Source organism: Physeter macrocephalus, chromosome 10 (assembly GCF_002837175.3).
Source record: "Physeter macrocephalus isolate SW-GA chromosome 10, ASM283717v5, whole genome shotgun sequence".
NCBI classification, from domain to species: Eukaryota; Metazoa; Chordata; class Mammalia; order Artiodactyla; family Physeteridae; genus Physeter; species Physeter macrocephalus.
In genome coordinates, this window is record NC_041223.1 from 3,755,067 (window position 1) to 3,781,154 (window position 26,088).

Genomic DNA, 26,088 nt, shown 5'->3' on the forward strand with positions numbered 1-26,088 from the left:
TCCGCGGCATGTGGGATCTTCCCAGACCAGGGCTCGAACCCGTGTCCCGTGCATTGGCAGACAGATTCTCAACCACTGCACCACCAGGGAAGCCCTATAGTTGAATTTTTAAACAGTGAAAACAAGTTGTAGCTTTATGTATTGTGAGCATATTATAATGCAAAATCATGTAAACTTTTCTTTCATAATTAAGACCTCTTTTAAATGGATTGAACCTAGGAATTAGAAGATTCCCTATAATGATTCCGTATCAGTAATTTATAATACTTTAAATATTTATTATTTGTATTTGGCTCCTTAATTCAAATACTGGAGGGGACAATAGAATTGCATTTATTATCCTATTAAGTAACTGATATCTGGATCTGGATTCGAAATGTTATTTCTAGCCAGAAGAAAAAATAACTAAATATATCACGGATTTACGATGCACAGATATTGCTGTAAACAAAACAAAAATACTATTTCATTTAATTCCCAACAACACTAAGAGATAGATGCTCTTTTTCAGATAGGGAAACCAAGGCACAGGTATACTAAGTGACTTGATTAAGCTCACAGCATCAAGTAGTAGAATTAGGATTTAAAGTCAGCCCAACTTCTTAATTATACATTATCCAGCCTCATGATGCAATTGCGAATCCTTTTCAATATGGTGGATATCTGGAAGAGCAGATATCCTCTCATCATTATTTTGTTCACAATTAACTTGGATATTCTCATTTACAGTAGTAACTAATTTTTCAGTTTCAGTAATAATACTCTTGGTATTTTTATTGTGCTTCTAATGAATTAGAAATTCATTTGGGAAGAAGTGACAGCTTTACAATATGAGCACTCCATCTAGGATCATTTTGTATTTGTTTATTTTAATGCATTGGTCTTAAATATTTTTTGTTACTTTTGTTCTTGTGACGTTTTGGTATCTGTTACTATTGTGAATGGCAACTCAAAAATTTTTTCTTAACATTACAGTTTATAATCAGTTATCACTGATATTATGTGACTTATTGATGTTTGTATTTTTATATTGTATCTGGCTACCTTAAAAATTCCATTATTAACTCTGAAAAATGAGGAATTCTTCTCCTCTGGAACTTCCCTAAGATTCTCCAGTGTTTTGCAACATCAGCTTCCACCTCCTCTAGTTTTTGACCCAGAGGGCCAGGATCTTTCTGTCTTAATAAATGTCCTTCAAGTCATGCTTTGTTTATTCATTGTTTTTAAGGGATGTGCTGTTGAATACTTTTGAAATTAGAATAGCAGCATTCACGTAATACTTTTGTTCCATAAATGGGGAAAAATATTTAACAAATATTCTTAACCAAGTATCTTTCTTTTCAAACCATTTTTCCTTCAGGCTGAAACTATAAAGTTGGAAACAGCAAATAAAATTTTAAAGAAGAAAATACAAGTAAGTTTTGCGAATGTATGTTTTTCAATAAAAGTATTCCCCCTAGTGCCTTCTCGTACTATGTCATAAACCAAATATGAAAGTATATGCATAATCTTTCTAAATGATAACGTTCTCTCATGCCAGGAATATCTCGCTATGCAGACATTAGCTTAAAACTGGACAGGTGTAAGCTAATGTATTAATGAAAAGAAAAGCATTCTTTTTTTAATAGTTGAATGTGTCAATCAGAATTGACCATTTCTCTAACCCTTCTGCACGTAAAAATTAATTGTAATAAGTTTATTTGGTGACAAGGAATGTAATGAACTGGCTCCCTTAATGACTTTCCAGGATAGCCCTCCAAAATGCACGGTAACAATTTGTTGTTTCATAGACGGTAGTGCTGCCTTGATTATATATGTATTATAGACAGTATGAAGTAGTATGCTATGCCTGATTCTAGAAGTGGTAATGCATTTGGACGTAATCGACAACATTATCGCCATTACCAATGAGCAGTATCATGCATTGTACATGACCAAATGATTTCTACTTCTTGGTAGTTTATTGAAAACCACGTGAAGCAGATCATGGGGAAGAGCAAGCTGAGTGAGGGTGAGCAACGGTGAGTACTGATGCCCTGGTAAAGGAACTGTCATAATAATCTGATGTTGAAACTATCAAGACCGTCCATTTACAGCTAGTTTACACTGGACAGTACTTTTGAAGTGTTTGCATTCCTGAGTGTTAACTTCACACATGCATGCCACACATCCTTTCCAGTGCTTAAGAATGCTTAGTCCAAGATTTCAAGCTCCACTGTATATATTATTCAGCAATCTAGAAATAAATTCTTTGGACAAAGCTGAAGAGTTGAGGGTGAATCCTCATGGGCAGAGATCAGGAAGGTGGGGAGGCGTGTGGCTCTGAGGGGCTTTCTTTTCTCAAATTTTATGGCTTTTAGTGATACTAGATCTTTGAAACAACCTATACATGTTTGATTCTGAAAATTTTAATTTAAAAATAAAATGCTGATTTGTATTATCTGTGACATACGTTTAGATCTTATAGAGTTAATTTTCGTTTGAGTTGGTACCATAGTTTAAATCTCAGGATTTGGAAAGGCTGGGAAAACCATTGATGGTTTAAATATGGAAAGAGCTTATTGTATCAACAAGTAAAAAGACGTTTAGTTGTTGGTGGCGTAGGTTCAATGAAATCATCAAGGAACCAGGGTTCTTCTCTCTTTCTTCCCTGCTTTCCTTGAGGATGGTTTTCCTTCTCAGGGCCTCAGCGTGGCTGTCTTCAGGCACTGGGTCCATGTCCCACGTGGGAAGAAAGGGGAAAGTGCAGGACAGGTGGCAAAGAGCTTCTCATTATGAGCTTATTCTGTTGTATTTAGGAAGGAAAGCCCTTCCCAGGGACTTCCACCGCATCTCACTGGCCAGCACCACATCCTAAGGCCACCCTTAGCTGCAAAGGAGTCAGGAAATAGAACCATTCCACTTGCCAGTTTACGTGGTAGAGAGAGGAGAAAAGGTGTTAGGATGGGTGTTGACTGAGCCACACAGGTAGATCCAGGTTCTGTGAGGCCTTGTATTATCCTCAAAGGAAAAGTATATAGAAGTACAAATACAAAAGAGGGAAGATTCCTTCCATAGTCTTGGCAGTGAGAATGAACTGACCTGACGTTTAAACATTATCGTCAAGGTAAATCTACCTCTGCTGCCACATCCTACTTAGCCTGGAAAAAGTTGCAGGGGACTCTGCCCATATGTAGAGAGAGAAACTTTGCTACATTCCAGGCCAAAAGTCTACTACAAATATCCTTTGAAAGAAAGTGAAGGGTTGCAAAGTCTTACTCTAAGCTTTTGAGTAAATGTGTCCTAAATAGATGTTTATTTTGAAATTTTCTTTCATGCTTAATGTACTTTTTTCTAACCCATTGTACTCATTTGTTTTGTATTTTAAGGAACCTTTGGGAATTTATTAAAGAATATGTAAAATTAAAACAGACAGATAACTCTTAAGTGACTGGAAGAATGACCTAGGAAAACTCACAGCCACCATCTACATAGTGTGGATGTTGGCAGAGGTATAAATTAATGAAGATACATTTCATTTTGTCAGTTTTAATCTCCAATAAAATTAATGTGGTATATGTATCCTACTCAAGATATTGAAATAAGTACATGTGTTCATGTGATTAGTTTTACTTTGTATACATATTCATAAAAATAGTAGTTCTTAGAGTATTTTCTGCTTCCATTCAATAACTTTCTCCAGGAAAAAATATTTTCAATTATTTGATAGGAATAGGAAATTCAGCACCGCTGCAATACAGATTAAACTTATTTCTTATTTGCCAATGCAAGTTTATGTATAAGCATTTAATAAAATGTAGTAGTCGTTGAATAAATATCTATTTAATGAAATGATACAGTGCTCTACCGCCGTTACAAAACTAGCATGGTGCTTTGCACTGCACATATCTTAGCTGATTGTGATCTTCATGACAACCTTTGTATCCGTACTTTGCCTATAACACGGTCTGAACACTCAGAGTAAATGCAAGTCCAGTTACTTTGGACAACCGTATATAGGGCTGCAGTGAAGATCAAATGTCAGTGGTAGCTATAAACATGAGGGTTTTAACCCTAACTTGGAACAGTAGGGTTTGAGGTTAGGGAGAGAGAAAGAGATAAGCAAGGTTTACTTTCTATGGACCAGAAGTTGTGTTCATCACAGGTCTCCTTAAGATGTTCAGCTCTTCCTAGGGCATGATCCACCCTGCTTTCAGAGACACACGGGTGGCAACTGAAACAGAAACATTTTACCATGTATAAAAATAAATTAGACTTTATTAATGTTTGTTGAGTTCTCTGTGTTCAAGTTGCTTTCTATGTGTTATTTATGTTCTTTGAATCTTATTGAGTAGGCACCCGATATCCCATTACACAGGGGAGAGAATGAAAATGTGAAATGGTGAGTTGATTTGCTTAAAGTTCACTTAAATATTAGAACTGGGGTCCAAACCCAGATATGGCTTGCTCAGTTCCTAAACTCTTATCACTGCAACGTGCCATGTCATTTTGACACATCACCAGTCAAGATATAGGGAAATGAATTTCTGCAATGTCAAAGAGAGACATAAAGACCACTAGAACTAAAAACAGACCAACACAGAAAGCTGCATTTATTTGCTTGTCAAGAAAGGGAGAGCTATTCACTCAAGAGACGGGGTCAAGGAGGATCTACTTTGGAGGCAGAGAAGCTGGATGTAGAGGCAAAGGGATGTGTTATTCCATGTTATGAGGGCTTCTGGCTTTAGGGACCAAATGGATCTGTGGGGGAGGAGTGGAAGGGCAGGAAAATCCTTCTTTCAATTGGCCATTATTCTGGCTAATGCCACAAAAACACTGTTTTTGAAGAGATATGAGATAAACGATAATAAATGTTTGTCAAGATCAAAGTCGTGTAGCAGTCACTTTGGTACGTATATCCTTGGGACTGGTTAATTTTTCTTTAAAAAAAGTCATCCTACTATTCATCCTACGATTCATTCATTTATTCAAACTCCATTCATTGGTTGTCATCCTATTATTCATTCATTTATTCAAGCAACATTCATTACATCAACATTCAGGTACATTTCAAACAATATGCTAGTTGCTGGAAGTATGGGAAAGAAGACACAGTCCCAATCCTTAGGGAGTTTACCGTTTGCTGCACAGATTTCTGAACAGAATAACAACAAAAAAGAAAGTCTGCTAAACCTAAGTGCACACAAGGACACGGATCAACTAAGTCTCACCCACTGCTGAAGTGAGTGTAAATTGATACGAACAGGTTAGAATGTAATTAGGCCACAAGTAGTGCCGGTCACCGAATATCTGTGTTCCTAATGTGTCGCAACCCCCCTTGCAGGGAGACCAGGTAACATGTTTGGGCCAATGTGGGAGGGTTGTGATAACATATTACACGAAAGGTGAGCACCCGAAAGATCAACTTATTTGTAAAAGGAAATAAAAAGGAATAATACAAAAGAGTCAGAAATTTGGACTTCTTACTATGAAAAAAAAAGACTGCTTTGAGTGCAGAGATGTAAGAGATGAGATTATAAAAACTCTGTAACTTGATTGACCGTGTGAAAATAAAGAGTAGATTACAGGTGTGGCCTTTCCACCATAGCCCCAGCGCCTCCAGGAAACTGTCCTTGAATTGAGGATTAGAGCTGGGCAGGGGGCATGAGAAAGAAAAAGAGCCGAGAGCATCTCTAAGCGAACAGCGGCCACCTGGGAGTGACTGGAGGCACATGGAGTGGACATCTAATGAGTTTATTTTATTTTCTTTTTTCTTTTTTTTGCGTTACGCGGGCCTCTCACCACTGTGGCCTCTCCCGTTGCGGAGCACAGGCTCCGGACGCGCAGGCTCAGCGGCCATGGCTCACGGGCCCAGCTGCTCTGCGGCATGTGGGATCTTCCCGGACCGGGGCACGAACCCGTGTCCCCCGCATCGGCAGGCGGACTCTCATCCACTGCGCCACCAGGGAAGCCCTCTAATGAGTTTTGAGGGGAGTTTTACTGCCAAGGAAATTGGAAACCTAAGGCAAGAATGTCCATTTCTGTTCAAAACCTTGAACCATCCTTGGACCCCTGAACTTCAATGAAGAGGTGCAGGAAGGAAGCTGAGAAAACGTGTATCCCCCAAGGAAGCATGCTCTGGGAAGCCCACTTCAGACTTGTCCAAGTGGGGAACAAAGGAGGGCCAAGCCAGTGACAAGGACAATGAACAAGAGGGCTCCATTCAGATGCAGAATCAGTACTTAAACCGAGCACTTCACCCTGATGCTTGCTAGGGACCCTTACACTGTCTCTCTGCAGGCCTTCAAAATGCTGCAGAGCAAGGCCCACTATGTGTATGTTCTCTTCTCACCTTTTTTAAAAAAAATTATGTATTTTATTTATTTATTTTTGGCTGCGTTTTGTCTTTGTTGCTGCACTCGGGCTTTCTCTGGTTGCGACGAGCGGGGGCTACTCTTCGTTGTGGTGCACAGGCTTCTCACTGCGGTGGCTTCTCTTGTTGTGGAACACGGGCTCTAGGTGCGTGGGCTTCAGTAGTTGTGGCACGCAGGCTCGGTAGTTGTGGCGCACGGACTTAGTTGCTCCGCAGCATGTGGGATCTTCCATGACCAGGGCTCGAACCCGTGTCCCCTGCACTGGTAGGCGGATTCTTAACCACTGCGCCACCAGGGAAGCCCTATTCTCACCTTTTCTGTATGAAGACACATTTGTACATTTATTGCAATTATTCTGGTTATCAGCGGATGGAGAGAGTACAGGGTATCCCCAAAAGATCGTGGACTTTGAGCTGGACGCTGTGACTGGATGGGAAGTTGTCTCCCTTAGAGAGTTTGGGAGGGGCTCCATGCCAGGAGGGAAGTGAGCACAAAGATACTGTGACTCAGAGCGTGGAGTGTGACATAAATGTTTCCCTGTTGCCACTTCAGTAAGAGGTAGGCTTTATTACAGCTACATATACTATTCATGCCAACAGGTATTAGGATTAACTTGTTACTGCAGCATAACCTATCCTGATCTACCATAAAGGGTGACCCTAGGGAAGTCCCTGGCGGTCCAGTGGTTAGTACTCCACACTTCCACTGCCGAGGGCCCGGGTTTGATCCCTGGTCAGGGCACTAAGATCCCATTATCTGCGTGGCTGGCCAAAAATAAAAAGTCTGACCCTAAAGAAGAAACTCATGCACATGTACCCAAGGAGATTTCTCTCTCTTTCTCTCATTTGGTCTGTCTATTATCTATCTATCTATCATCTATCTATCTATCATCTATCTATCATCTATCTATCTATCTATCATCTATCATCTATCTATCTACCTCTCATCTATCTATCTATCATCTATCTATCTATCTATCATCTATCTATCATCTAGCTCGCAGGCTCGGTAGTTGTGGCGCACGGACTTAGTTGCTCCGCAGCATGTGGGATCTTCCATGACCAGGGCTCGAACCCGTGTCCCCTGCACTGGTAGGCGGATTCTTAACCACTGCGCCACCAGGGAAGCCCTATTCTCACCTTTTCTGTATGAAGACACATTTGTACATTTATTGCAATTATTCTGGTTATCAGCGGATGGAGAGAGTACAGGGTATCCCCAAAAGATCGTGGACTTTGAGCTGGACGCTGTGACTGGATGGGAAGTTGTCTCCCTTAGACAGTTTGGGAGGGGCTCCATGCCAGGAGGGAAGTGAGCACAAAGATACTGTGACTCAGAGCGTGGAGTGTGACATAAATGTTTCCCTGTTGCCACTTCAGTAAGAGGTAGGCTTTATTACAGCTACATATACTATTCATGCCAACAGGTATTAGGATTAACTTGTTACTGCAGCATAACCTATCCTGATCTACCATAAAGGGTGACCCTAGGGAAGTCCCTGGCGGTCCAGTGGTTAGTACTCCACACTTCCACTGCCGAGGGCCCGGGTTTGATCCCTGGTCAGGGCACTAAGATCCCATTATCTGCGTGGCTGGCCAAAAATAAAAAGTCTGACCCTAAAGAAGAAACTCATGCACATGTACCCAAGGAGATTTCTCTCTCTTTCTCTCATTTGGTCTGTCTATTATCTATCTATCTATCATCTATCTATCTATCATCTATCTATCTATCATCTAACTATCTATCTATCTATCTATCATCTATCTATCTATCATCTATCTATCTATCTCTTCCAAATCAGTTATTCTCTAAACTTCCAACTCAAATTAGCAGGTACGGGAAGAAGTCTGTAATCTTAATGTGAAACTTAGCCATTCCTTCGGTTTCATTTATATAAGAGCCAAAATATATTTTGGAAAAATAAATCAAGATGAAAGTAAGGATTTGCTGTTATTAATGTGCATTCATTAAATTACATTCATTCAAATAGGAAAGAATAAGCTATATAACTTATATTTGTGTCTATATCTCTATTTGCATATACCTATATTTGTATCATCTATATCTCTATTTACATTTGAAATATGCTATATACTCTGGTTATACCCATACCTGCATCTATCTATCTATCTATCTATCTATCTATCTATCTATCTATCTATCTATCTATCTATCTATCTATCTATCTATCTATCTATCTATCTATCTATCTATCTATCTATCTATCTATCTATCTATCTATCTATCTATCTATCTATCTATCTATCTATCTATCTATCTATCTATCTATCTATCTATCTATCTATCTATCTATCTATCTATCTATCTATCTATCTATCTATCTATCTATCTATCTATCTATCTAATCTATCTATCTATCTCTCATCTATCTATCTATCTATCTATCTATCTATCTATCTATCATCTACCTATCTCTATTTATCTATCTATCATCTGAATACCTATCTATCAGTGGTCACTGTATAACTGTGATAGTGGAAAATGGAAGCAACTTAATGGTTCCTGAGTAGGGTAGTAATGGTCCTGGTGATGAAATCTTTCAATGGAACACTATAAAGCAGTTAAAAGAAATAGAGCTACGTATGTTAACATTGCTAAATATCAAAAATATAATGTTAGGTGAAAAAAGCAAGTTTCAAGAGGATACATACATCGTGGTATCATTAATTAAATATAAAATTAAACAAATAAACAAATAAAATTAAATTAAACAAACATATAATTAAACACACATTGGTATGAAGCTCGCTAATTCTAGGATGCTGATTAGCTGTAGGGAAGAAAAGAGAAGGCATAGCTAGCTTTAATGGTTTAGTATATCTGTAATGTTTCATTTCTTTTAAAAAAGAAAAATTTGAAGCAGATATTCCTAGATACGTTCCTAATGCATGTTTAATATTGATAGTGGATTCACAGGTATTGGTTATATTATTTTCTGTACACTGCTGTACAACTATTATGCTAGCACCTAACACGTGTTCAACATTCACCGTATACTAGACGCTAGTCTATGCGCTTTACGTGTGTTCATTTAATTCTCACGTGTCCCCATGTGGTAGATTACAGTTACCATTCTCATTTTGTAGGTGGGGAATTGCTTATTTAAAATGTTTCACAATTTAAATATATTTTATAAAGTGATGAGTGGACTAGCCCTGGTTCGGGGCTCTGGTGTAAGTAGTTGTAAATGGTGTGAGGAGAGTAAAAAGATGGCCCCAAAGGAGTCATGAGCACTATCCGCGGGAGAGAAGGGTCAGAAGGGCCTGATGGCCTTTTTGAGGCCTTTGTTGCCATGAAGTTACCAGGAACAGTACCGCTCCCCCAGCCTCTTCCTGCCCCGAGTCCTGCAGCCACGATCTGGTACTCGGGATGGAGTGGGAGAGAAGTGGCCCTCGCAGGCTCACACCTTCCCGCGTGGAAGATCGTGTGCTCTCTTGGCCCTCAGCTGGGCTGCCCTGGGAGAAGGATGATGTGGTAAAGTCAAACTTCTCCTCTTACCCACGCGAGTGCATCCGGACTTATACTTTTTGCTCCAAAGTTGTGCAGGACCTTCTCCTCTGGAAACCTGGACTTCACAAGGCTCCCTTGACTGTAGGTGATTGTCTAAGACAGCGTTTTTTCAAGGGCTCCCATGGCTGAGAGGGGCTGGCGCTGGTTCATGGGCCCCGACAGGGAGCCCACCTGGGACCAGGGTCTGCCTGCCTATCACCAGATGCATGCATGGGCGAGGCTGTCCCTGGGTCCCTTGACATACGGTGCTGGATCCCACAGCTTCCACAGAGGCATCTTTGTCTGTGGATGGACCACGAATTGTTGTTGTGGAGTTGGGCGGGGAAGAATGAGGGACCTATTATTCAACAATGGGGTTGACATCACTCCCTGAAGACTGGGTTGTATAGCAGATCTCACAGCATTTTGGAAAGAGTCTCTTGGGTGACACAGATTTATTTATTTATTTATTTTTTATTGGAGTATAATTGCTTTACAGTGTTGTGTTAGTTTTTGCTGCACGGCGAAGTGAATCAGCCCTACGCATACACACATCCCCTCCCTCTTGGACCTCCCTCCCCGGTCCCCATCTCCCCGCTCTAGGCCATCACAGAGCACCGAGCTGATCTCCCTGTGCTGTACAGCACGTTCCCACTAGCTCTCCGTTTTACACACGGTAGTGTATTTGTGACATAGATTTATTTAGATAAACCTTTAACTGTCCAAGTCCCAACTGTTAGGCTATAGGAAGCAAGTGCAAGGTCTCCAGGGGCTTGGTGGTGCCAGGAGGGTCCATCAGAGGTGCTGCAGGAACGCTTGGCTTTGAAAGAGAGTGAGGATCATAGTAGAGAGAAGCCGGAGTCATAACACAGATGTCTTAAGCATTAAGTTTGAAGGGAGGAAGGAACAGGAGAATCAATTGCTTTCTGTGATGAAAGTGGCCACTGGAGTCCGAGGGGGTGGATGCGGGGTGTCCCAAGGGTGAGCAGGGCATGCTGGCATTCGTGAGTAGGGACCACGGGCCACGCTTTCTCCTCTACACGTGAAAGCCACGTTCCCCAGTCCTCTCTCCCTACAGGTCACCCAACAGGCAAGCTTCAAATTCCTGCGTGTGGCTTCTGCTTATAGACGACAGGGCATCTCAGCCTGTGGCACTCCCCACCTGTTTCTGGGAGCAGGAGAAGGTGTCTCACGAGTTTCTGAGAGGGTTCCCTCCCGGTAGGCACTTTACCAGGCGCTGTGTCTCCCACTGAGCTCTCCCTTCCCCTCAGCCAGTACAGCACAGCCCTCATGCGACGCGAGTTTGCGCGAGTTTGCATGGCCGAAGGGAGCTAGGAAGCACATCTCCAGCAGGCTTTATGCTCTGTGCAATTGAAACATCCGCGCAGGATTGCTTTCGTGCCTTCACCACGCGAGGCGGTAAAACCTTCTGGGCAAAACATATTCACTATTTACGTTTCCATGAAAGGCAAAATTCTAGACCACAATCTGCTCATGGGTCTAACTTGCATATTGGAATTGACATGAATGTTGGCTTTTAATCTTGTCTGTGTAGTTTTAAACCTTTATCTTGATTATACAGATAATACTACACATGCTATCATCCCAGGGATCTATCTCCCAAAGATACTCATAATATTGACTCAAGGGATAGCCTTCTGGATGTCTTTCTATGTATACTTGTGTTTGGTGCATATATATGTCCATATAATAGGCTTGTGCGCTTATATTAATAATTAATGATAAATTAATTATAACTATAATTTAACAAAACTGGATCAACTTACAATAGCTTTGAAACTTGTCCTTATTTGACATTATACTAGCGTCATCTTTTTAAGTAAGAACATGAAAATCTGCTTTTTTGTTGAGTGGCTACATCGTATTCTATGGTGTGGCTATATTTTAATTGATTTAACTCTTCTCTCCTGGATTACTGACTCTTAGCTTGTTCTCAAAATCTTTTTGCAATGAAATGGACGTTTGCAACTGCCATGAACAACCTTTATTTGAGACGGTAGTTTTTAAATATAAACTATTCAAAGTAGGATTTCTATGTAAAATGGTACATGCATTAATTCTTTTCTAGATTTGTTAAGATTGGTCCAAATCATGAAACTGTAATTTGGTTGTACCAAAATTAAACCCTCATCAACCATAGAATACCCATTTCACCTCTTTGTAACTAGCAGCTATTGGAGTTATTATTTCTAATTCAATCATTACAATTATTTATTGAGGACATACTGTGTGCTGAGCGTTATCCTACGTGATGGAGACACAGCTGTAGATGCCACATACAAAGCCCCAGGAGTCCTGGGCTCAGGAACCCCAGTTTTGACCAGTTCCTGACCCGTTCCTCACCAGTAAATTGGTGAATATGTCAGATGGCAATTAGTGCTGAGTGAAAGTAAAGCAGAGGAAAGGAGACATGGTGTGTGGAGGATAGTGAGGACGACGCCATTTCACATAGAGCGGCGAGGGCAGTTCTCCCTCCTATCATTATATTGGAGCAGACACCCTAAAGAAGAGAGGTGAAATCATACAAGGGTCTGGTGGAAGCATTCCAGGCAGAAAGAGAGCACGTGCAAAGGCCCTGGAAACAGAAGGACGTGGGACTTCAAGGCACAGCAGGGGTGTACATCCAGTACTGCTCATGCTATCGTCCCAAGAATAGGTTCAGCAAGGAGGGAAACGCAGCAGAAAGGAGGAAGCAAGGGAGAAGGAGCAGGGAGAGACGCCCGGAGTTAGGGTAGGGCTTCTACTGTGAGGGTGACAGGCAGTCACTGGGGGGAGAGTAGAGGAGAGAGGACCAGTCTGTCTCCTGCGTAAGGGGCTTGGATGGTGAGTTTTATGGGTCAGTCTGTCCGGACCACAGTGCCCAGGGATTTAATCAAATACTGTTGCGGTGTTGGTGTAAAGGTATGTAGTAGGTGGGGTTAACATCTACCATCAGTTGGCTTTAAGTAAAGGTGACCACCTTCCCTAATGCCGGTGGGCCTCACCCAATCAGTTGAAGGCCTTAAGGGCAAAAACTGAGGATTCCTGTAAAAAAGTTCTGCCTCAAGATGGCAGCATCTACTCCCACCTGTTTCCAATCTGCTGGCCTGTCCTATAGATTTCAAGCTTGCCAGCCTCCACATGGCGTGAGCCAATTCCTTTAAAGATTCATTTTAACATGTATATCCTACGGGTACCTTTCCCTGGAGAACCATGGCTGATACAGGCCCCAGGGCAGAAACCTTCTACACAGGGACCCCACGAGGAGAATTTTCCAGAAATACAGGCAGGAGGGGATGCTGAGCCAGCCAGGAAGCTTGGGAGTGGCGAGAAGTGGTCAGATGTGCTAGAAACTGGGGGTAGAGGAAAGCAGATGTGAAGGGGGAATGGCAGGGTTCGCTGATGGTTTGGATCTAACGCTGGAGGGAGAGCAAGGACTCTAAGGTGACTTTAAGGCTTTTTGTCTGAGCAACAGACAGGCGCTGACTGGGGGAAGCATGGGTTTTGGGGAAATGGGGAGAGTGGAGTGGGAGGTTTTTGGTTAATTGAAGATTCTTACTTGAGCTTTTAAAAATAAATTTTATCTGGCCATTTAATGCCTTCTTATTAACAAGATCAAGCATCTTAAAATATGCATGTTAGCTATTCTTTTCCCCCTTCTCTATATTTTTCGCATGTGGTAGCTACTCAATAACTATTTTTCATTGCTTATTGGCTACCCATTTATGTCGTGCCCACTTGTATTATGGGTTTTTCATCTGAATTCTGTGTGACTTGGCACATGGCTCTTGTGTAGCATTCAGCAAGTACAAAGCGTTGATTTCTGTTTGGAATAACAGCCATTGAGACAATTGGACTTCAGTTTTTAAGTAATCGTGAATTTATTCACCTGTCAATTGTACACAGAGTGTATACTATTAGTACTACTTTATTTAATTAAAACAGCAAGAAAGTTGAAATTATTTTTTTAAGGTGTGTGCCTGCTTGAGTGGGGTTCTGAAGTGTGTGGATGTGTATGTTTTCACTGTAAGGGATCAGGCTGGTTGTCCCACATGGTTGGTTGGAGCACAGCCAGCTCCATCTGGAATTTTGGGGGCCAACTTGTAAAGAGGTAACAGCATTCTGAAGGAGGAGGGGGCAACGTGCAAACTTCTCATGGTTCTCAGAGGTGATTAGAACCTCTCGAAAGCATCCCGAGAGCCCTTCTTTCAGGAAAATCACATTTTGTTCCCATTTTACAGATGAGAATACTGAGTCTCAGCCGTAGGTGGCTGGGGGCCCAGGCACCAAGATGGTCCACCTAGGTGAATCCACGTCCTTACCTGCTTGTGAAAATCACATCAGATGTATCACCGTGGAGGTCCACACTGTGACTTTCGTGGACAACAGATCTCGGCTTGGGCCACTGACTCAGAGACCTTTCCCTTTGTCCTGAGCCACAGGACACCTCCATAGCCCCCACTTCTTCCATGCAGCTTCAGTTTCTGCTACTGACCTTCATTCCCACTTGGCAGAAAACAATTTTAAAAAATGATACAAATGAACTTATTTTAAAAACAAAAGCAGATTTACAGATATTGAAAACAGACTTACAGTTACCAAAGGAGAAAAGTGTGGGGGGGATATATCAGGAGTTTGGGATTAACATATACACACTACTATATATAAAATAGGTAACCAACAAGGACCTATTGTAGAGCACAGGAAACTACTCGATATCTTGTAATAACCTATATGGGAAAATCATCTGAAAAAGAATGGATATATGTAAATATATGTCTAACTGAATGACTTTGCTGTACTCCTGAAACTGAAACAACATTGTAAATCAACTATACTCCAATAAAATTAAAAAAAACAAAAGAAAACAACCAAGACCAGAAGCCATCTGATCAGAGCCATCTTTATGTCCTGCTCCTTGATGACAAAATCATCCATTTTCTCATCCATCGTTACCACCTTCCTCGAATTTACCAAGTGTCATGATCACACTAAGAGCCCAGTGCCGGGCTCGCTGTTCCAAACAGAGGACGGGGCTGTTATTATCCCAGCCCCGCAGATGAGGAAACCGAGGCCCAGGAGGTGAAGGACTCGCCCAAGTTCACAGGACCTTGCGGCCAAGCCGTGCTGTCTGGCTCCGGGGCCCTGCTTCTAAGTGCTCCTGTGTAGCCTCCGGAGGCCACGCTCATTCCACGTGGGAGACTTTTCTGCCCACATCCTCATCTTGCTCTTTCCTTCCCTGGCCCCTCGACTCAGAGGTGTCTTATTTCCTTATATTGTCAGATAGCCCTTTTCCATCGGTTCCTTCATATCAGCGCAAACATGTCTAAATCTCTCCTATTAAAAGCAAAAAAGAAACAGAACTTCTTTACCCGATAGTCTTCTTAGGGGCAGATCTTTGTTTCAGAGTCGAGCTTCTTAATGGACCGTTTGCTTGCACTTTGTGGGTTTGTGAGCAGACATCCTGCCCTATGTGCCAGGGCCTGCAGCTGGCTGCACACACATGAGCCAGACGGAGGGTCACTGCCTGAGCCCATGGAGCCTGAGGGTCTGCGTGGCACCACAATGCGGCAGGGGAGCCCGAATGTGCAGTTTGCTCCATAGCACACGTGGAATGCCAAGTTGCTTTATTTCTAAGTCAAATTAAATTTGGCTCTGAAACCCTTAGCCATCTGGTAGAAAGATAGCTCATATCAATTATTAGAGTTCCTCTCTCCAGCTCCTCTTTGGTGGGTATAAAAATCTTGGAGGTAATTTTTTTCTAAACAATTGAAAAGACAATTTAAAAATTTATTTGGAAAAGTGAAGGACCAAGAATCAAGGACATACTTTACCTGACATCAAAACTTACCATAAAGTTGATCAGGAGAGTACGGTATTGGTAAAATGACAAAAAGTAGAGACCAGAAATAGACTCGCTCATATATGGTCAGTGTTTTTGAAAAGGATACTAAAGCAATCCCATGGCGAAGGAAAAATATCTTCAACAAATGGTGTTAGAGTAACTGAGTATACGTAAGGGGAAAGTGCTTTCTCAAGTTCTACTTCACACAGTCCAGGAAAATCAATTAGAGATGGGCCTATGCTTGGCATAAAGGCTAAACAATAAGCCACCAGAGGGAACACGAGAGAATATTTTCATGAGCTTGGGCAGCAAAGACATTCTTTTTAAGTGAGAGCACATGAAACGTGGAAAAAAAAAGTAAAAGGCAATGTGGAATTCTGGATTGGATCCCGGAACAGGACAAAGACAGTAGTGGAAAAACTGGTGAAACCCAATCAGAGCTGGTAGTTTAGATACCAGCTGTGGACCAGTGTTAATTTCATAGTTTTCACAAATGCACTGTAGTCACATAAGATATTAACATTAGGGGAATCTGGGTGAAGGTTCTTAGGAACTCTCTGCATTTTTTTTTTTTTTTTTTTTTTTTTTTTTTTTGCGGTACGCGGTCCTCTCACTGTTGTGGCCTCTCCCGCTGCGGAGCACAGGCTCCGGACGCAAGTCCTGGAGTTCCTGGGACTGAAGTGTGAGGGGGCGAGGTACGTTGGCTCCGCGAGCTGGTCTGTTGTCCCAGCACCGACACGGGGTGGATGGAGAAGTCTGAGAAGAGTGTTACACCAACGATAAGGTACGAAGCTGGAGAACGATCATGTTTGTACTCAGGCGTATGAAAACTTACCCCATTAGAGCATCACTCTCACTTGCAGTTGGCCTTGTTTTTTGATACGGAAAATGAGGGAGTAGGGCTGAGGTCAGAGTATTAAATCTGCTCTTCCCCGCCCTCCACCCCACCATGAGATAGTCTGTGTGCATAAAACTACCTTGTGTGTGCTAGAGAAAAAAAAACGGGTGAGAATGGATTTTCTAAGGAATTAAATTTATTTTCTATTTACCTTAGAGCAAGGCTTACAGATCCAGTGACATCAAATGCAGACTCTAATTATAAATGTAGGTACAAATATTTTAAGTATTGCAAGGGCCTGTTTTCTAGGCATTTTATACTTGATAAAGCAATACTGCTTATGTTTTTATGCACAGCTGAAGCCCTTTCGCCTCTCAACCTTAGTGGTAGACCTGAAGCAAACGCTAAGCTGATACGAGAATTAAATGTGTGTCCACCAGTGATCTTTGTTCCACCGCTACTTTACTTAGATTTTATGAGAATTTGTGTTGGTGAGAATTATCAATTAGGACAGTTGAAAGTATAGAACTTTTTTCAAGGGGTAGCAAGCAACCGAAATTAGTATCATAAAAAAAGGATCTTTTATTGGCTTGTTTTATAGGGAAGTCCAGGGGTGTGTTTGGCCTCGGGCTGGTGGCAGGGGTAGGGGCGGGTGGGGACCTGGGGATGGTTGGGATCCAGGGGCTCCGGCAATGCTCTCTTTACAGGTCCTCAAGATTATTCTCCAGACTCCTCTGTCTCCATGGTATTTCTTGCATTAAACCCAATGATTTAAAGTCCCAAGGGTAGGGATATTTTATCTATATTTATGAATATGGTTATTCAGTTTTTTAATAGACTTTATTTCTTGGAGCAGTTTTAGGTTCACAGCAAAATTGAGTGGAAGGTACAGAGATTTCCCGTATCCCCCCTGCCCCTGCACGGCCACACCCTCCCCCATTATCAACATCCCCCACCAGAGTGGTGTATTTCGGATAATCGATGGACCTATGTTGACACATCATCACCTAGGGGTTCACTCTTGGTGTTGTTCATTCCACGGGTATAATGACATGCATCTACCATTATAGTATCATGCAGAGAGGTTTCACTCACTGTTCCCCAAACCCTCTGTGCTCTGCCTATTCACTCATTCCCTAACCCCCGGCAACCACTGACCTTTCTACTGCTCCACAGTTTTGTCTTTTCCAAAATGTCATACAGCGGGAATCATACAGTCTGTAGCTTTTTCAGATTGGCTTGTTTCACTTAGTTGTATGCATTTACGTTTCCTCTATGTCTTTTCATGGCTTGATGGCTCATTTCTTTCTTTTTTTTTTTTTTAGAAAATTTTTTATGGAGTGCATATTTTTCTTCTGGTTCTTATTTTTTCAATTTTAATTTTTAATTTACTTTTATTTATTTATTTTTTGGCGGCGTTGGGCCTTCTTTGCTGCACGCAGGCTTTCTCTAGTTGCAGCGAGCAAGGGCTACTCTTCTTCGTTGTAGTGCACAGGCTTCTCACTGCGGTGGCTTCTCTTGTTGCGGAGCGTGGGCTCTAGGACACAGGGGCTTCAGTAGTTGTGGCGTGTGAGCTCGGTAGTTATCGCTCACGGGCTCTAGAGCGCAGACTCAGTAGTTGTGGCGCACTGGCTTAGTTGCTCCGCAGCACGTGGGACCTTCCCGGACCAGGGCTCGAACCCGTGTCCCCTGCATCGGCAGGCGGGTTCTTAACCACTGCTGAATAATATTCCATTATCTGGAGGCATCACAGATTATTTATCCATCACCTAGTGAAGGAAATCTTGGTTGCTTCCAACTTTTGGAAATTATGAATCAAGTTGTTATAAACATTCATATGCACATTTGGGTCATTTGGGAAGAGTATCTTTAGTTTTGTCAGAAACTGCAAGACTCCTTCCAAAGTTGTTGCACCATTTTGCATCCCCACCAGCAAGAAATGAGAGTTCCTGTTGCTCCACATCCTCATCAGCATTTGGTGTTGTCAGTGTTCTGGATTTTGGCCATTGTCACAGGTGTGTAGTGGTACCTCATTGCTGTTTTAATTTGCATTTCCCTGATGACAAATGATGTAGAGCATCTGTTATATGCTATTTCCCATCTCTATATCTTCTTTGATGAGGTATCTATTAAGATCTTTTGCCCATTTTTTATTTGGATTGTTTATCTTCTTATTGTTTAGTTTTAAAAGTTCTTTGCATATTTTGAATAACAGTCTTCAAACTTGAATTAAAAACATTGACCAAATTAGCAGAACGAGTGAAATAGCAATAACTTCCATCAAACACCATAGTCTTTTTTTTTGTGAACTATTTTTATAAACTTCATTAATTTGCACTTGCAGTTAGTGAGCTCATTTAAAACTGATTTATAATATGTCTTTATCTTTATAATGTTGAATAAAGCATTTTGTTCAGAATGCTGAACATCTTAACTTGAATTTGGTCCCATATTCTAATTTGCTCTAGGTCCATTCATAAATGTAAAAATAAATTGTTAAGAGGAACGTTTTTGCAAGAGTAAACTATGATTTTTCAGTCTCCATTGTTATTGTGGAGACTTGATCTAAAATTATTACTTTATCATCCGAATTTGCTTAGCTTTGGCTCTCAGCTCAGCCTTCTAGTTATAATATTTAAATGGATACTATGTTTTATGTTAAATATATACAAAATCCCTTGGATCTAACTGATTCAAAATTTATGACCTTAAGAACTATTTAATTTGGTCTATGGATGTGCCATTTCTCCCACGTTTTCTTCTTGCAACACTTAACAGCATTTTAATTCCAAGATGAGTTTTTAAGTTCTGCTCTCCTTGTGTGTTGTAGATTTGTTCTTGTACCTTTCTTGCCTGCAATAGTAAGAGTCAGGGCACTCTGAAGGGTTTTCCAATGTCCTAAGGTTGCAAAACTGTTCTGAGCTGCAAACAGAAAGTGAAAGAGCACTGCCTTCCAGGAAGGGAGGAAATAACTATTGATTTTAAGAGTGTCCTCATAGAGCACTCTCCAAGACTCACTCCCTCTATACTTATAACTTCCAGTTGCTAAGCAGCGGCTCTTTTGGATCTCAGAGTCTACTCTTATTTGCAAGGGACTCAACGGTGTGTTAACAGTGCTTCTCTGAGCATCTAACTTGTGTACGCTCTAAGCCTCTGGGCCTCTAAGTCAGCCCATTGCTGACTCTTCAATAGCCTTGCCCCATCAATCAGACTCTCTATCCTTTATATTTAATCGCTCCTTTCCTGGGTCTTTCCCCTTAACTTGTAAACATGGCCAAGTTATCCATGTTACAAACAAACATACAGCAAGGAAAAAGAACAAACTTCCCTTGATTTTACTCTGCTGTAGTGTGGGCTGCCTACCTAACATCTGTTACCCACTCGGCCTTCCTAAAAGAATCCGTGTTTTTCAAGTGTTTTATACTTTTAATTTTTTCCACAGTACCCACACCTCCTCCACCATAGCCCTTGTAATGTGGCAGACCAGACCTTCCTTCTACATTCAAGAGTGGATCCCAAATTCGACCGTGCCAACGGGTCTCAATTTTATCTGAACATTAGACTCCTCCGAGGGAAATTAAAAAAAAATAGATGCCTGAGCTTCCACCTGGACTAATTTAATTGAGAGATTGGTGAGACTTGGGTATTAGAAATTTGTGTAAGTTCCCCTAGTTCTTTTGATGGCTGAGCTGGTGCTTTTGACTTCATCCCTCCCCAGTATTTGGTCAGGAACTCAGGCTGAAGCCTGGTATAGGGGACTCTTACTGTCTAGGGGTGGGAACAAGACCTACATTGGACCAATCAGATGAAAGCCAAGGATGCTATTGTGCGGTTGGGAGCAGTGTCCTCTGGCCCCCGAAGGTCAACCAGGAGGCAGGTTGCTCAGTAGCTGCTGACAGCTGTCTGGCAATGATGAAGAAGGACATCGAGAGAGCAGCATAGACACACAGAAATGGGCACAGGGAGGAGAAGGGCACGCGGACTGTGAACTGATTTGACCACAGTCTCCCGAAGGCCACCCACCTCTGCCTTCTCAGTGAGTTTTCTTATTTGAGCCTCATTGACTCAGGCTGTACTGCTTGGGGCCTCCTTCACTTCATCGCTTTCCTCTCCCAAGTGTTTGGAGCCACTGTCTTCTGACCTCCTCACACCCAGTTGAAGGGCTGGCATCAGGCGTTGGTCCAGGACACCTGACGCTGTTCTTGGTCCTTTTCGTTGGTCCCCTGTTCACCCCGTTTCACGCTCTCTGTCCAAGGACCCATTCCTGGCCCCACAGAGCATCACGCCATCTCTGCTTTAATGTCACAGGGAAGGTTTCTCAGCCTAGAACAGCCTGCCCATCCTTCCTGCTACAGTCAGTAGGATCCATCTTTAAGAATCAGATGTTCACCTTGTCTAGGAAACCGTCCTAGGGGCACAAAGCCCCTCCTGTGTACACATTGTCACAGATGCGGTGGTTTTCTGTTTCTGGGTCAGCGTCCCCCCACAAGAGGGGCTGCTCCTTGAGGCGAGGAGCCATAAGCCATACCTGTTGCCTTCATATCTTCATAACACGTAATGCCTTTCGGTGACATTATGGGTTGAACTGTGTTCTCCCAAAAGATGTTGAATTCTTAATCCCCTGTCCCTCAGAATGTGAACTTATTTGGAACTAGGGTCTTTGCAGGTTATTAAGTTTAGATGAGGTCAGAGGGTGGGCCCTAGTCCAGTATGACTGTGTCCTTATGCAAAGGGGAGTTTTGGACACAGACCCGCACACAGGGAGAACAAGCCAAGAAACCGCCAGGAGCTAGGAGAGCGGCCTGGAACAGAGCCTGGCTCTGCCGGCAGCCTGATTTCGGCTTCTGGCCTCCAGAACTGTGAGAGCATACATTTCTGTTGTTTAAGCCACTCAGCCTGTGGTACTTTGTGACAGCAGCCACAGGAAGCAAAGACAGAGAGGAATCCCTGCGTATCTGCTGGGTGACTGAGTGAACGAGTGAACAGGGAAGCTAACCTTGACCACAGGAACGAAGCTCTGACCCCCAACGCAGGTAGAGCTTTTACTGAACGCAAGTTCTTATGCCTGATGCATAAGAACTTGGCCTCACCGCTTTGCACGGTGAGGCCAAACAAACCCAAGTGTGGAGTTTGGAGCAGAGAAAGGTTTATTGCAGGACCATGCAAGGAGAACGGAGGGGGGGGTTGGGGGGCTCTCCCCCCCCCAAACCCCTAACTCTCCAACGGGTTTCAGAAAAGCATCCTTAAAGGCCAGGGGAGGGAGGGGAGTGGTTGGTAGTTGCAAACTTCTTGAGCAGGAATCCTTTGTTCTTGCAGCTGTCCATGTAGGTCAGGTCACACGTTCCTGTAAACCTCCAAGAAGACAAATGTTCTTCTCTGTTCTGCAACTTTTTATCTCTATATGAGTGAAAAGTGTGTTATCCTTAAAGGTCAGAGCCTTGAGAATGAGCTATCCTGTCTATTTCAGGCTGCAGGCAGCATTCTTAAAGCAAAGCGAAAGCAATAGAATACAAAGGTTAAAGTAAAAAACAGATCTAATATGGAGTCAGATTTGTTCTTCCCTATTACAGAGCCAAAGGGTGGGGGAGGCATGCTTAGTGCAGGGCTATGTTCAGGGGCTCAAACCTAGACTGGCCCTGCTCAAAATGGTGTAAATATTGGATGTGACTTTTTACTTGTGAATTCCCACTCCTCATTTTTAGTTAAGAAAATTATCTTTTAACCTAAGTTTTGTCTAGATTTCTTATTCTCTGGTCTTTTAAGAATTTATGTTAGACTTTTCTGAGATGCAAGCATCGTATAAGCAATTGCATATTTAAAATTTATTTCCAGGTAATTATTTGCTTCACTGTATCTTCCATTTCAAATTTTCTCGGTTCATTGAAAGTAATTCAGGTCTTCCCTCTCTTTGCTAGACATTTTCCTACACTTTGAAAACATACTGAACTCAGAGTCCTTGGCAGAAATGAGAAAATAGTGGTGACCTTCTCTTCAGGGAGTAAAGTGAAACTGACCTAATGTGATTTTTCAAATCTCAAGGAATTTGCACAAAAATAAAGTTGGTTTACACTCTTGTAAAATGGCTGAACAGTTATTATCTAGTTGTTTCAGAAATGCAGCTATTAGCTTATTCTTTCTGAGAACATTACTCTTCACATTTGTACAATAATAAGCTTATTTGGCTACTGTATTTCCTTTTCGCCTGTAAGGTGTAGGGCATGAATTTTCATTTCCCCTAGTCTAAATCACATACTTTCAAGTTTCCTTGGCTAGTGCAGGACAATGGCTTTTGGAGCGAAGTTAACTCTCATTGGCATGTTATCCAGAATATTACAAAGAAGAACCCCAAGTATTTGATGGGACCTTCCTATCCCTGAACAGAGGCTAATACAGGTGACTTTCCGTCTCTGCCCTGCCAGGGCCAGGGAGGCCAGGTGGAAGGTTACCCTTGTGTTAGTGCCTTCATGTCTTCCGTTTTCCCTCTTTCCAAACGGGAGGTGATATTAGTAGCTCATGATAACTATTGTGAAGGTCAAGTCCCAGATACTTGCTTTGGCAATATCAGTAATTGCGGTGAGATCCCCTTCAGAGGGAATCCCACACCCGCCCCTGAGCGGGCAGCAGGTTACCGGGCACCAGTCCTCAGTGTCACAGGACGGACCCCTGAGCCCCAGGAATGCCTAAGGGAAAGCATATTGCATGTCTGCTGTGGGCAGCTGGGATGCTCAGGGAGCCTGCCCAGCCCTGAATGACCCCACCCAGGAGGGCGGAAGCTGGGGTAGTTATCGCCAACTTCCATCTTGCGTGGGTTGAGGGTTGCTTCTGGGGGTGCATCATGACCCTGGTGCCCCTGAAGGAGCCAGCAGGCCTCTGTGGACAGAGAGAGATCTCAGGAGAGGGGCCCAGGGGTGCATGGGAACTTCCTGCCAAGCTGCAGGTGACATCCAGGGCGGGGTGAGGGACTCTGGGAGGGCAGGGACCGTACGTGATGCTACAGGGAAGGGAGAAAGGCCAGGGGAAGCCCGACAGAGAGGACACGGTGCGTACCTGCAGACACGCTGAGGTGAGACATGCCGGGTAGCCCCTGGGGGCTGAGAGACGCTTCGACGCCAGACTTGTGTGTCTGAGTTCTGGCCTGTAGGGTCCTCATAAAACCTCTCCTTTGGCAGTTCGAATAGATTTCTGTCACTTGCACCCAAGAGCCTGATCAGAGCACCTTTATGATTTCACAAATTCAAGCACTGATTCATACAACTTGATTGAGTGCTATGTGGCCCCCTCTGCGGAAACAAATGTTCATGAAATACGGGAATTGTCTGGAATCGCTTCCATTGTGTAGAGCTGTTTAAACTAAAACCAGTTATGATTCTTGAGAAAAGGACGAGGAGAGGTTAATATGCAAAGACATGTTTTAACATATGTTTGGAATTCAGGTTTATATATTCGCGTCCTTGGAAAGGAGTACCCCTAGCGAAAAGTGTATTGCCTGGATCTGGTGTGGCTCGGCCTGACCTTGTCACCTGCTTGTCATGGGCTGGAGGTTCTGCGCTGCCTTGGTCACCCTATATGGAGGGTTCTTGGTGCCATGTCCTCCTCCCTCTGTCAGCAAAGTTATCTTTCTGTATCCTGGGGGGGTCAGCCTTGAAACTATGCAAGAGGATTCTTCTGCTTTTGGAATTTTTATTCGCCCCCCACCCCGCCACCAGACACCTCCAGAAGTTCTTAAATTTCTCCAAGAAAGATGACTCTTTTTCGCAGATAGGATTACCTCTCTAAAGAAACACTGTTCCGCATATCTAGCCTACAGCATATTTACTGCAGTTTAAGTGAATGTCTGCTGCAGGCAGCAGGGAGAGTTGGCAATTTTGATACTGTTGCCCACTTTGAAGCCACTCCCGTGTCTGTACATTTCACAGAAAACATGAAGCCCTGAACTGGAAGCAAAAGGAAACTTTGTGACTAATGCCGCTGTCCTACAAATCACACGTGGCAGTTTCTGGGTGGATTTTGCTTTGGCTATGGGCGCGCTGCTGACAAAGATTCGGGGCTGACCCTTACAGACTCACGCTCACGTCTGCTGGTGGCTTCAGCCTGCTCATCCAAGAAGAACCTTTATCTTCAGACTCGGTGCACATTCCGAAGCCCCTCTACTCTCAGAAAATAGGAATACTTTGCAATCTATATAATGTGCTAATTAAACTTTGACTGAACTTTGCTGATATATTGTAGATGCTGTAATGTTGTGGAGCGCGGATATGCAGATGGTCTACCTCTGCAGAATCAGAGCTCGAACATCTGGGTTGGCAAAATATTGTAAAGACAGGGATAACAAACATTTCCGTTTCTAGCTGTCTGTGTCCCACCACCTTTTCTCATCTGCTGTGACAAGGACTCACCAAGAGAGCAGTGACGGGCACTGAATGTCACGGGCCCTGTTGAAAAGAGCTCCGCTTGTTTTACCCTCGGAGTAGACCCGGGGTCACACCGCTGTCGCTTGCCAGTACCACCTGGGCAGCACCTTGCCCTTGGCCCGGGTTATATTTTTCTGGGATTATGGTGATCGCCTCCTCCAGGCCCCCTTGCTTCTCTCCTCGGTGCCCCCAGCTCAACACCCAGAGGGACGCTTCTGAAACGTGAGGCAGGCACTTACTCTGCCCTCAGGCTCCCTGGCACCCAGCCCTGAAGAGTAAATTCCCAAGTTCTTAGGTGCCTGTCTGGCTCTCGTGGCTCCGCCCACCATTGTTCTGCGACCCCTCCTCCCAGTTGGTTCCAACCAGAACGCTCCGGCCTCTCCCTGTGGACTGAGTCTCTGCTCAGGGTGCCCTGGCGGGGCCTGCCATGACTACCTTACTCAGAATTACAGGCCTCCATTTCCCATCCTCCATAACTGCTTAATCCTTCCCCCAGACATATATATTATGTAGCACCCCAATTAATTTACCTATTGATGCTGTTTATCGCCTGCTTCCCCCCAGCTTGAATGTCGGCTCCAAAAGTTGTAGATTTAAGTTGGTTTTGTCCACTCTGTCCTCCGAGCCTAGAACGGTGACGGACACAAGGAATTTGTGACACTTTTTCTGATGCTTTATGTGTCTTGTGTCCATCAGTTCATCTAATCCTCCTTCCACCCGTAAGAGTAGGTACCCTGTTATTATCCTCACTTTATAACGAGAAAGCTTCAGCTTTCTGAAGTTAGGCCCTGCGGGGCCTACCAACTGACTGAGATCGTGGGGTTTGTAAGCAGGGGAGGTGCCCTGGCTCCAGAGTATGTGTTCTTTTTAAAATTTTTTTAACTTTTTATTTTATATTAGAGTATAGTTGATTAATAACAGTGTTGTTTTAGTTTCAGGTGTACAGCAAAGTGATTTGGTTACACATATACGTGTTCTTAAGTCTTTTCTCACCACTCAGGAGCCAGGGCGGGACACACCTCCTCAAGCTGAGTGTTTCCCCTTCAGAGCTGGGGCCCTGGCCTGGGCTTAGTTCATCGCTTTGGGTGTGTTTTGGCATCTCCATTGGTGGACAGCGGTTGGTTTGCTCCA

At 43.1% G+C, this 26,088-nt stretch overlaps 1 protein-coding gene across 1 annotated transcript in view; it reads left to right on the top strand.

The window, feature by feature from the left end:
- C10H6orf118 (chromosome 10 C6orf118 homolog) overlaps positions 1 to 3,419 on the top strand; it is a 15,820-nt gene extending 12,401 nt beyond the window's left edge. The window contains 2 exon segments of the mRNA XM_007131130.2: positions 1,361 to 1,414; positions 3,369 to 3,419. Coding sequence (XP_007131192.1) covers positions 1,361 to 1,414; positions 3,369 to 3,419 — 105 coding nt within the window.
- Positions 3,420 to 26,088: the final 22,669 nt, after the last annotated feature.